Below are 12058 nucleotides of genomic sequence, written 5' to 3'. Positions count from 1 at the left end.
AAATTGATACAAGCTCTTGTCTGAAGATTCTCATCGGAGAGTGACAGAGGACTCTCAGTAGTAGCGCTTGATCTTCCCGCCCGTGACTGAGTGACAGTAAAGCACTGCCCTGAGCTGACGCATCCTTTCATTCTGGTCACCTGGGGAACTGGGTGTGCCACTGCCTCTGTATAGATGTCCCTGCCCAGAGATGGCCCCTTAAAATGTCCCTGTCGGGAGATGTCCATCTCTTTCGAGAATGTGACCTATTCGGAAGTTCAGGACTGGACTCTGGTGGCTCCAGTCCTGGATAATTTGCTTTGCTCCTTTCTGATTCTGGGCACAGTTCTTAACACACCTGACTGCAACACTCGACGTCCCATCCAAATGCCCCCTGTCCTTCTAAAGAGAAACAGACCGACATCACACAGCCAAAAGCACTCCCTTTCCAAAGCCCTGTGTTGCCAAGTTTCAGAACCCACGATGTTAACGTAGACCATAAAACAGGTGGAAGACCCTAGGAAGAGTCGAATGGCTAACCAGCAGGGAGCCACAGCACCTGTCAGGAATGACAGCCAGAGATAGATACACTTTTTCCTGCAGCTTGTGGAGCAAGGAGCCTCCTCCACGTGGGGTATTTTGGAGTGAGGAGTGGTCGCCGCGGCCCCCAGGTGACTGCACGGTCATTCAGGAGTGACACTTCCCCGGCCACATTCTCAGGCCACGCCTGGGGGACTGGGAAACGTGGGTTAAGGGAAGGGACAGCACAGCCCCGTGAATGACGTTGAGTGGGCATGAGCGGCTGTCTGCAGTGTAGCTGGAGTGGCCCCTCTGGGGCAGGAAGAGGGGGTAGGTGGTGTCTCCGTGGCTATACGTAAACGATGTGTACGTTGAGGTCTCGAGGATTTGCAAGCCACACCTTGAATGAGTTCCCCGTTTACCTAAGTAGAACCTCAGACACAAGCAGGGCCCCTCTGGGACTTTCCCTCTCACCCTTGGCTTCCTTTCCTGATCAAGTTTCTGGACTCCCCGACGGAAGCTTCAGGCAGTTCCCATCACCGCAGTGCCCCAGAATTTGTCAGCTCTTGGTTGACATCAGATTTGGAAGATGACTCCCTTCTGTTCTCTTGCTCTCCCAGGCACTCCCAGCCTTGCAGCATCAACGGCTCATGTGTGTAAGGTCGGTGGATAATGGGGGATGGTCACGTGAGGAATCCAGGCCCGAGAACTTTGGCTAGGACCGCCCACAACCAAGTGCGCCAAAAGAAGCTTCGCAGGAACCCTTTGGAAAAAAGCGACCGTCTGCCAGCCAGTGAGATTTCACCACGACATATTAGCTCAACTTCCCTAGAGAAACCCCTTTAAATATCTCCCACGTGGTTTAATCCTTGCAACTTCCCTGGCCTCCATCTTTCCTCGGGGCCAGGGAACCTCTCCGGGCGGGAGATGCGCTGTACTTAATAAAGCCTTTTGTTATTCCACACTTGGTGGCTCTGGCCCCTTCCTTCCTTCTCAGCGGGGAAAAATACCTTACAATGTGTGCCTGGAGAAATGAAGCCCCAAGGAAGGGAACGGGTGCTCCGGAAATCACATGATGAAACTGTGCAGCCAAAAGCAAGAGGCAGGGGTCTGGGCCCTGGGCTTGCCGCCACTCCAATCACCACGCTCCCTCTGCCTCCATGGTCATGGCTACACAGAACCAGACATAGCCAGAGCATAATTCCAACCAGAACTTATGGTCACATCTGTCAACAGTGTCCATCCACTTGGCAGGCTGGCAAAATGACAGAACCCAGAAATATTGGTTTGTTTTTGTTTTCCATGCTCTCTCTACCAGCTGCCGTGAATGGAGACCATGAGGATAGGCCAGGCCTGAGCAAAATGGGAAAGCAGGTGGCATTTTAAACTCATCTCTCCTTCTAGCACTCCTCTCTGCATCTCATGCCCTCCTGGTACCCACCCCGGGGCACCCTCCAGCAGAGCCCTGGCCTGGTTTTGAGCTGTTAACATCCATAAGAGAATACTCCTGGTATAAACAGTCGATAATGGCTTAAAACATTTCTACTTTTATCAAACGTTTTTTTGCGATTTTAAAAGAAACCTCTACAGAGTGTCAAGACTTGAAAAAAGCAACACTAAGAAGTGAAATTTCAGACACTGTGATAAGGCACCATGGAGTCAGTTTCAAAACCAGCCAATTCCTTAGAGGTAGACACCAACCCCAAGTCCGCCAAAGCTGTGTGCGCCAGTTCCTAGCTTCCCACCAGAAGCTGTCACTCAACTGGTTCTCAGGATGGGTCCCGCTAAAAGCCATCTCAGACAAGGTGACATTTTAATAAAGGCTAGTTCTAGAACACTCTAGCCGTATTCCAACAATTGCCTAAATGAGATCATGTCCATGACCTCCTCTTTGTTCCCCTATAACCCCATGAGAGCAAACAGTTGAAAAGACTCAAACAGCTCGTGGTGCCTCCCCAAGAAGACCTGTCATCCACCAAGGCTGTCTATCACCGGCCAGGGCCCTCAGAATCCTCTTGGGTGGATTCTCCTCCTTCCCTCTATTGTATGGAAAAATCATTCTGGGTAAGGAAGTTGGGCAAGAATCCTAGGAAACAACTGAGCAGTTGCAATTTTTTCCCTGCTTAGGAAACAAAAACAGATTCAACTTTCATTTGCTAAACTGCTTCGGGGAAGAAGCTAATCAAAGGAGTAGAAATGCAACCCACATTTCTATAATGCCTTTCCTTCCCTGCAGCGAGAGAGATCATCATCCTGGAGCATTAAAAGGAACTCCTCTCCTAAAACTGACAGATGAGGAGCCAGACAATACACAAATGTTTTCACACGCAGTCCTTGCGCAAGGAAGGAAGAAGCGCTTCACTGTGTGAGGCCAGCAAAAGACAGGTGATCTGAACATTCTGCACAGGACAAGTCAGGAACAGAGAGGCCAGGCCAAGGAGGAAGAGAAAGTGCTAGCATTTCCAGTCTGAGCTCCAAACAATGGAAGTGCAGTAAGAGCTGGTCAAGCAGCAGCAATGAGGGTTCCAGGGAATAATGAGGCATGGAGCAGAATGACGGATAACAGGGACGGAGCAATCCCGTGCCCTAGAGCAGGCTCACACCCTGATCACGGCAGGGACAGAATGCCAGGGCCCTGAGCTGCACTTGGGCTGCAGGCGCCTGTGCTGGGGCTCAGAGGCCTTACCTTCTGGTCCAACCGTAGCTGCGCTCTACAGCATGACCAAGAAAGCACGCTTTCATACCTGAGTCCCAACAGCTCCCAAATGGCAAACGCAGCCATGTCCTGCCACAATTCTCTGGGAAAGCTGACTTCCTTTCTACCACATCCTTCCACCCTCAACCGAAATCCCATGTCTACAGTGGGTTCGGCACGGACAACGGACGGTGGCCCAGAAATCCTCTGCACTTCACAAGTGATACATGCTCTGTTCTCAGTCAGCAGGTCCACCTTTTCAAGAAGAGCTTTCTCAGGCCAAAGACATCTTTTGTGCCACAACACAGGGTTCCACTGAAGCAGGGCTCTGAGGAGGCCAGGCAGGTGGGGTGAGTCGGCCTGAGATGGCATCAACTTTGCATGTCACTGTAGTTCATGAATTGCAAACAAAATTATGAGTTAGTGGTGATAGCTGTTGTTTTTCTTTTCTGTATTATTTACTTTTGGTAGTTCCTGTTTCAAGAAACAGAACTTGAAGAACAGAGGCTGCCCAGAGCTAACAACGGTGCCTAAACTAGTGCCCATGTATGTAAATTTGTAGGTCTCTGCGAGCCCTGAGCATCCAAACCAAACCAGAGCTACAATATTCTTTGACTACTCTATTTTTTTAAATTACACAATCCTCTTCTTTATACAAGCACATACAACACCAAAAAAAAAAAGCAAGTATGTTAATAATATCGACGTGCATTTCCATGTTCCATATACAAGAGTCAGAAGCTTGAACTCCAATATTATTGTTATTCTGATGTCCACAATAATAATAGCCCAGTACAAAAAGTTTTTTAATGTACAAGGCACATTCTGTTTAAAAGTTGTTGCCTTGAATATAGAATCATTCTGCTTTTCTTCACTCAGATTTAATTGTTCCCTAGGTTTCTAGAACATCTTCCTTTTCCCAGAATGATCTGCCCATAAATCGTGGGGAAGGAGGGGAGTCCAAGGCAGACTCTGATTGTCCTGGGTGATGATGGACAGATAGCCCGGTGGTGACAGGTGTGCTTGGGGAGGTGCAGACGTCACGTGTTCATGCTTAGCTTGCTTTAAGAAAATAGGAAATTGCAGATTGAGGCAGGAAAAACAAAAGGAAAAAGAGAGAAGAAATTCTTGGATACTGCTCTTTAAAAACAAATGTTTTTTCCTTAAAAATAATACTTTATAATAATAGCACTATCATTTTAAGAGTTAAATCATTTTAAAATTTAGTTAAATAATTTAATGTACATTGACCTTTTCTAATAAATTGCCTTGCATAAAGTGAAACACACACACATTTACACACTGGACCACACTAGTAAAACAAGAAACTCTCAGTTATCCAACATTATGAAAATAGCCAACATGCAGATTATTTGAAAAATAAGCACAATTTTTTTAAATTTTTCGGTTTTATATATAATTTCAAGATCTTCTAGGAAACAAACTGATAGTACTAATTAAATTTACATGAACAAATACTATAGTAATTCCAGTTGAGCCATGGAGACAGGGGCTCTGCAGGTGGCTCAGGCTTCAGGGTACCGGGAAAATGAACTTGGGAATAAAATGTGGATATGATCCACTCATTAAATAAATGCGATCTATCTAGAAAATGGAGAGGATGTTCTCTGGTAGAAGGCGACTTAGACAATCTAGCCTACCAAGAATTGGTGAATTCCTATGAGAAGACCTTACTCTTTGGAATTCCTGTTCTTCCCTCGTGTTTCTGTCCTACATGAAAATTCCTCACATGTCCCACATGGCCCAAGCAGTGTAGTAAATGAAAACTATGTAAGTATAGTGTGGGCCTCTGTAAGGATCCGAGATACACGCACACACTCAAGCAGCCCGAGCTAACGCATTGTGCTGGGTGTGACCTCTGCCTCCTAGAATCCACACCGTTGTGTCGTTCCTTCTACTGGAACGTGGGTAGGGCCAGTGACTTGCTTCTAACCACCTGAATATGGCAAAGGTAACAATGTCACTTCTGATTATGTCGCCTAAGATGGAAAGGTGTTCTTGAAGAGAGGCTGTCTCTCTTGATGGCTGTGGAGAAACAAGTGATCAGTTGAGAGCTGGCCAACGGAGAGGGCTATGTGACAAAGAGCTGAGGGCACCTCTGTGCCACACCCAGCAGGAAACTGAGACCCTCAGTCTTTTGGAACCAAATGCCAACCCTCATGTGACCTTCCCCACTTGAACCTTCAGATGAAAACCCAGCCCTTGCTGGAACCTCACTGAACTTTACACAGGACCCAGTCAATCCTGGTCTAAAAGCTTGAAGTCTAAACTGTGAGTATCCACGTGTGCTAGTTTAAGCTGACAAGTATGCAGTAACATCATGACAGAGCCACAGAAAACTAATACACACATAAACCAGGCTTTCAAAATCGTAGGTCACCCTGATGGTTTACCTGCATGTATAATCTCCAAAAGAGTGAAATATTTTCCTCATAATTTCTCTCTTCTGAGGATTAAGATTCTTTTTTTTTTTTTTTTTTTTTTTTTTTTTTTTTTTGGTCTGGGCTAGGACCCCATTGGAGCTGAGTCAAAACTTCTTTTTTTTTCTAATGATCCCAAATCCCCTAGATTCTGCCCATAAAATTGCTCTAATCTAGAAATTCATTTCCTGAACTTGCCCCAAAGGCCCACGTATGTTTTCAATTCCAGCCTTTTTCACCTACTTCATCAAAGATCACTAGCGTACCTGCGTTACTTGGAGCCCACATCGACATTTTTTGGTTTCAGGGTTTCCTCAAAATAAACATGCCATTTACATAAACACATCTCAACTATAGGCTCTCCTTAGTAGGGTCAGTTAAACTCTGGTTACCCCAATCCAAACGCAGTGCGAGGGAGGGTAGCCGGGTTTCTTGGGTAGCAGTAGACACAAGTGTATTTCCAAAACAGTTTTCCATTCATATAATGAAACCTTTCTTGCAAAAAACAAATTACTTGGATTCTAGTCTTAGCTGTGCTAATCTCAAGTAAGGTGAATTCTGCGTCTCTGCCTTCAACTGAAAATGATTCCTGGCTCACGGGAGGCTCTTAATAAACATTTCTGAATGATGCATAGTCTCTTTCTATACACAGACCCATATAGATAAACACACCATAGAGAATAAGTTTCCAAATCAATTTACCTTAAACTTTTCAGAAGCTTTTCTTCTACATGAAGTATAGCAATGTATATACAAGGTATACACACACACACACACACACACACACACACACACACACACATACACAGTCACTGTATTAAGATTTAAATTGTCATGCCAATCAGCTATCAATTTTCCCACAAAGATAAAAAGGGTCGAAGCATGACTATACAAAGTGGGTAAGAACAAGAGAGAGAAGGAAGAACCCAGGTTTCCACACAGATACTCATTTTAAAAGATTAGTATCCCACTCAATTTTAAGTTAGAATACTTGGCTTTGATAAGCTATAGTTCAAGGTTAACCTCAGGACCCACTATAATTTTACATTTATGAGTATCTATTACTGGTTTTCCATCTCAATCAGAAGGGTCTTTCTACTGAACAAGCTAATGAGATACTTCATTTTATGTTTGCCTTGGACTTCAAATAAGTTCAAAACATTAAAAAAAGAAAATGTGCATTTCCAGTGAGGTCAATCTACTTAGAAGTTATATTGAAAAGTGGTCTTATTATTAAAGCTAGAAACAACAACAACAAAACAAAAACTGATCTGAGACGTAAAAGGTACAGAGAAAGGGGGTTTCTTCTTTGTTGACATGGGTTATTCTGCCAGTTATCAATGTTTTCCCTCTCAGTTCCAAATCCACCCTCCACTGCCCAGAGATGGGCCCTGTAAACACTGCTATTTGCCAGTTAACCCTTTGAGTAGCACGAACATTCATGTACGTCCTCATGCCTCCTGACCATCCAGAGTACGATTGTACATGTACGTCTTTAAACTTGGAGCTGGAGCAGTAAATGTATGTTCTTGTTTCCATAAATTGGTTTTCAAACAAACATGATTTTAAGTTAATAAAACTGGAACTGGAACTAATTTTATTTTTTGAAAAAAAAAAACACCTCACTCCCAGGGGTCAGTGAGCATGAAAAATACTCACTACTCAAAGGGTTAACACGACATCCTGATTCTCAGAAGGCGTAACTGCAGAGATATTGCAGAAGGAAAGATGTCTCTTCCTGACTCCTGCACGGTTTCCTTGCCTTGCTTTTGCCACATGTAATGTCAAACAGAACTTTGGCCCAGCAGTGCTCACCCCCCGAGTTTCGGCGACACCATGCATATCCCAGCGTGTTCACTCTTCTCCATCCGCCAGTCCTCCCCGGTACCACCCGTCTTCACTCTCCCAAGACTTTGGGTCAGGGAGTGGAATGATTTTGGTGGGGTGGAATGGGAGAGGGGGGAGAATTGTCAAATGCCACAGGATCCCATGAGATAAATGTCCCAAAGGTAAAAATGCTACCGAGTCCCAAAGAATACTAGAGGCATGAGGCCAGGAGATAAGTTTTCAGAATAAAAGCTTAGAGCAGTTTTATACAGTGTCTTTGTAAACGGTGGAGTGAAGCAATGTTAAAAATAAAAGAAGGGCAAATATTTATCCAACAAATATAAATAAAATGAAAGCAGGGATGGAAATTTTAATTCCAGATAAAGCAGAATACAAAATACAGAAGCATTTAAAGGGGCAAGAGAGTTGGCAGGAGGTACCAACCTAATAAAGACAGAATAGTCACAGACAGTTATACAACTGATTATTTAGCATCAAATGATAGAAAGCCAGACAGGTTTGCAATACAAGGAAAAAGCAAAGGAAGCACAATTGTTTGGAAGGTTCCACTGCATTCTCAACCTTTTCCAGAGCCAGCAGGAAGGAAAATCAATAGGAGGAAAAGTACAAACACGGAAAAGAGGTGAGCAGTTGGAAGTTTTAGCCACTGACATGAGCCCTTGCCCTGGGAAAAGAGGTAATGTTCCGAATATTCCACACTGAGGGCCCGATACAAGAAGAAGAAAGAAGAAAGAAGAAAGAGAGAAGAAAGAAGAAGAAAGAAGAAGAAGGAAGAAGAAGAAGAAGAAGAAGAAGAAGAAGAAGAAGAAGAAGAAGAAGAAGAAGAAGAAGTTGTTGTTGTTACAATCAATGCTTGTAACATTGAAGTTATAATCAATGCTTCCACTGGGTCATGTAACTGGAAGAACAAAATACTTTTGTAGGAGAAACCACCTGTCCATCAGTGATTCTCTATTAGAGAATCCTTCTAAACTTGAGTTTCTAAAGTTGATAATAGGTGTTCTGGTTATCTGCAAGCAAATCCACTTATAGGAAAAGTGACCTATTAGAATCCCACTGCATTAATCAAAGAGTTGATTCCCACTACCCCACGTCCTCAACACAGTCCTGGATTGGTTGGGGGGTCTACCAGATACTCTAGCTCATGAGAGGCTGTGGCAGGTTATGCAGGGCCCTTCCCTAAATAAAGTGGCTACAGCTGGAAACAGCTGAAAAGTAAAAAGGAATTGAGCTCTTAGTGAGCACTGGTGGCCAAAACCTGGAACACTAAATTTGGTTTGCAAGACGAAGGGGTTCGTTATCAGTACACCAAGCCCAAAGGGTCATAAACTGGGTAGCCACCATAACAGAATGGGAAACAAGATAAAGAGAGAGCTCAAAGCCAATGGGTCCAAGCCAAGGATTGGGAACATCACTGGAGAGGCAGACTTAGGTTTGCTGGCTCTCAGCTGAGACCCTGGGGGCCAGTCAGGCTGGTTTGAAGGTGCAGTGTTGTAGGACAGTCAGGCAGTTGTTGGTCATTACTGGTTAAATACAAAATGGATAACGTATCTTCCTACCACCAGGCCTCTGTCAACTGTCCCTTGCCCATTTTAGTATTAATGGCATTCAGGTCATAAGGGGTAAGAAGGAGGTAGCCAGGACTTCCTCTCACTATGTCCAGAATTTGAGGGTTTCATATCATGGTCTATCTACATCTACAACTGTGACTGACACAAAAATGCAAAAAGACTTCTTCTAGTTTTTGAAAGTACCAAGGGATTCAGATTTTAAAGGTTCACAAAGCAAATCTATGGGCTCTGTTAGGTTCCCTGTGTATCAAAACGTACTCTATTGCACTGATTTGCTGGAAGAGAAGGACAAGCCACTTTGCACAGTTCCTGTTGGTCACATGTGGTTTGGAATTGCTTGTGTATTTCAGATAGCCTCTGTGTAACTGGAGAATCATCTCTTGTTCCTCCTGGTTTGCATGCATGCACGGGAAACTTGCCCCCCCCCCCCCAGTGCCAAGTGAAAAGAGGTGGAGAACCAGCAGCACTGCAGCAGCCATCACAGTTAATCAGCTTCTCTGTGAAAACCGTCACAGCTGCGATGGTGAGAATTCCCCTCCCCAGGTCTACAGAGGCTGTGACCCCTATATCTCTGGCTTGCTGGTTCAGTTCTGTTCCACAGAGCATTAAGAGATGAAGTCTTCACCAGAGATGCAGTTTCTGATCCCTATTAGGTGCCAGGCCCCTCTGCTAGGTACTGGGACAGACTGAGCAGAATTCCCAGTGTGGGGAGCTCAGAGTTTAGTGGAATGGACAGCAAGTAAATAAAGAGTTCCCGCCCAGGGTGACTGCTGCTCGCTCATGTAGCATGTGGGCTATGCACGAGACCCCACGGAAACAGGGAGAGTCTGCCAGAACTCCACAGAAGAAGGTGAATCCTGATGGCGAAGTATGAGCTGAAGTGACGAGGGACTGGAAGGCGGTCAAGAAAGTAGGAACACTATGTGCAAAAGACATGATGCTCATCAAGAACACATGTTTCAGGGACCTGAAAGAAATTCTGGATGGCCTGAGGCCAGAGGTAGAGCCAGGAGAGAAAGTAATTTGAAGACCCATGAGAGGGAGGCAGTCATTCTAGTAAACAATGTTATTTTAATAGTCTACATTCTTGTGTTAATATCTTAAGCCTGTTGCTCACTAACAGGACTTAAGAGTTGCTAATGTTGCAATGCACATTCTCCTGGCTCTACCCCTTACTGTTACTCCCTTCCAAGTGTCCCAGCAGCTGACAATGATACCTGGTGCAGAGTCAGCACTTAAGGACTGCAAACTACTATAATGCATGGGGTGGACGGCCTCCAAGGTGACCCTAATGATCCATGTCCTGATGCAAAGCCCTCCCCTTGAGTATGGGCTGGACTTACAGACCCGGTCTAAGGAGCAGACTAGACTAGAAGCACTGAGTTGTCACATCTAATGTTACATTATAAAAAGGTTGTGGCTTCCCTTTTGGGCAGTCCCTCGTGTACTCAAACACTCTGGTTCTCTTTGTCTCTTGGATTGTTAGCTGCCATGTCATAAGGACACTCAGGTGGCTTATGGAGAAGCCCACGCAGCAGTAGGAACTGAGCCACGCCCATGTGAGCAAGCCCACTGTCAGCACCTATGTGAGTGAGCTTGGATGCAGATCTTCTGAGGCCTGCCAATGGCCACATGAGTGAACTTGGAAGTGGATTCTCCAGTTCCACTCAAGCCTTGAGGTTACGGGCAGCCTTGGCCAACAGACTGATGGAAACCTCACAGGAGACTCTGAACCAGAGGCGCCCAGCTGATCTGCACCCAGATTCCTCGCCTGCAGAAACTGTGATAAGCCACAGTTGTTGTGATAAGCTACACAGCAAAAGGTAACTAAAATACTATGCTAGTACTGTCTACTCCTATTCCCTAATCAAGGCTGGGCTTCTGGTATACTTAGATTGGGTCCTATGATATCAGAGTCTCTTCTGGGTGACAGAGCACTGCCTGGAGACCCAGCTTTTGAGACTGGGATCCCAATTGCCTGACACCTAACTCTTTAAGGGACCAAACTTTGTTACCGAGTGTCCCACCCAACCGATCAGACCATTCATAGAACAAGTCCAGCCCTACTACAGCACAGATTATTGTCTGGCATGCTCCCCCCATCAGGGCCAACCTTGGGACAACAACCAACACTATGGATTACAATTCCCCCGCCAGCTGCGGCCAAATTCCAGGAAACCTCTCTCTACATGGTGACAATCACCGATGTCCACCACAGAGAGACACATGCAGCTAAGGTATTCTTGCTTTCCAAATGTAACTCTGATAGGCTATATGACACGCCTCAGAAAGTCATTGTTAAACCTGCTGTGTACACTATCCGTGTGGGAACAAGTGGAAAAACACAGATCGCTTAGGGAACATTGGCTTTTGGCAGCAAATTTTTGGCAGTTTATATAACAAGGTTAATTTAAAGGCAGTGGTTTTATATGTGAAAAAAAATGTTTTAAGACCTTGTAAAGATGTTAAATATTTACATAAAATATTATGCTCACCTAAGGAATGAAAAACAAAATATAAAACCCAAATGTGCCTTCTATCAATGGTTCTTTGCTTACCTCTTATGTCTTTTTAGCAGTTCTTAGACCCATTTCTTTATTCTGTGATTAAGCACCCACGGCACATACTAAGCTATGTACAGAAATGACAGGAGCTCATCACAGCCACAGGAAAAAAAATTTTAAAAAGGAAAAAAATAAAGGAAAGAAGGGAACGACATACCTCTGTCCCTGATGATTCTGCCCCTCGTGCTCCGGGACACAGTTATTGGGGACTGAGGGACTCAGGTGGGAGGACATCCTCAGAGCCACCGCTGAGATGCCCACCGATGGGGACGAGAAATTCAGCAGCAGGGAGGCGGTCCGGTGGGAGAGGACAGTCGGGTGATTGGTCACATTGACAAACAGTGGGTTATGCTGGCATGACAGTTCATAGGTTCCTGAAGAGACAGAAGGACACGAATTGGATTTAAGCCATGCACGTGGCACAGCGATTTTCAACGAGTG

General features: G+C 45.0%; 1 protein-coding gene across 1 annotated transcript in view; it reads right to left on the bottom strand.

Annotated features, from left to right (window-relative positions):
• PAPPA2 (pappalysin 2) overlaps positions 1 to 12058 on the bottom strand; it is a 208223-nt gene that overhangs the window by 71593 nt on the left and 124572 nt on the right. Inside the window, exon 13 of the mRNA XM_066361598.1 lies at positions 11775 to 11991. Coding sequence (XP_066217695.1) covers positions 11775 to 11991 — 217 coding nt within the window. The remainder of the gene's footprint in view (positions 1 to 11774; positions 11992 to 12058) is intronic.

Source organism: Saccopteryx leptura, chromosome 2 (assembly GCF_036850995.1).
Source record: "Saccopteryx leptura isolate mSacLep1 chromosome 2, mSacLep1_pri_phased_curated, whole genome shotgun sequence".
Taxonomy (NCBI): Eukaryota; Metazoa; Chordata; class Mammalia; order Chiroptera; family Emballonuridae; genus Saccopteryx; species Saccopteryx leptura.
Note: the sequence above shows the minus strand (reverse complement) of the source record. Positions and strands in the feature narration are given on the sequence as shown.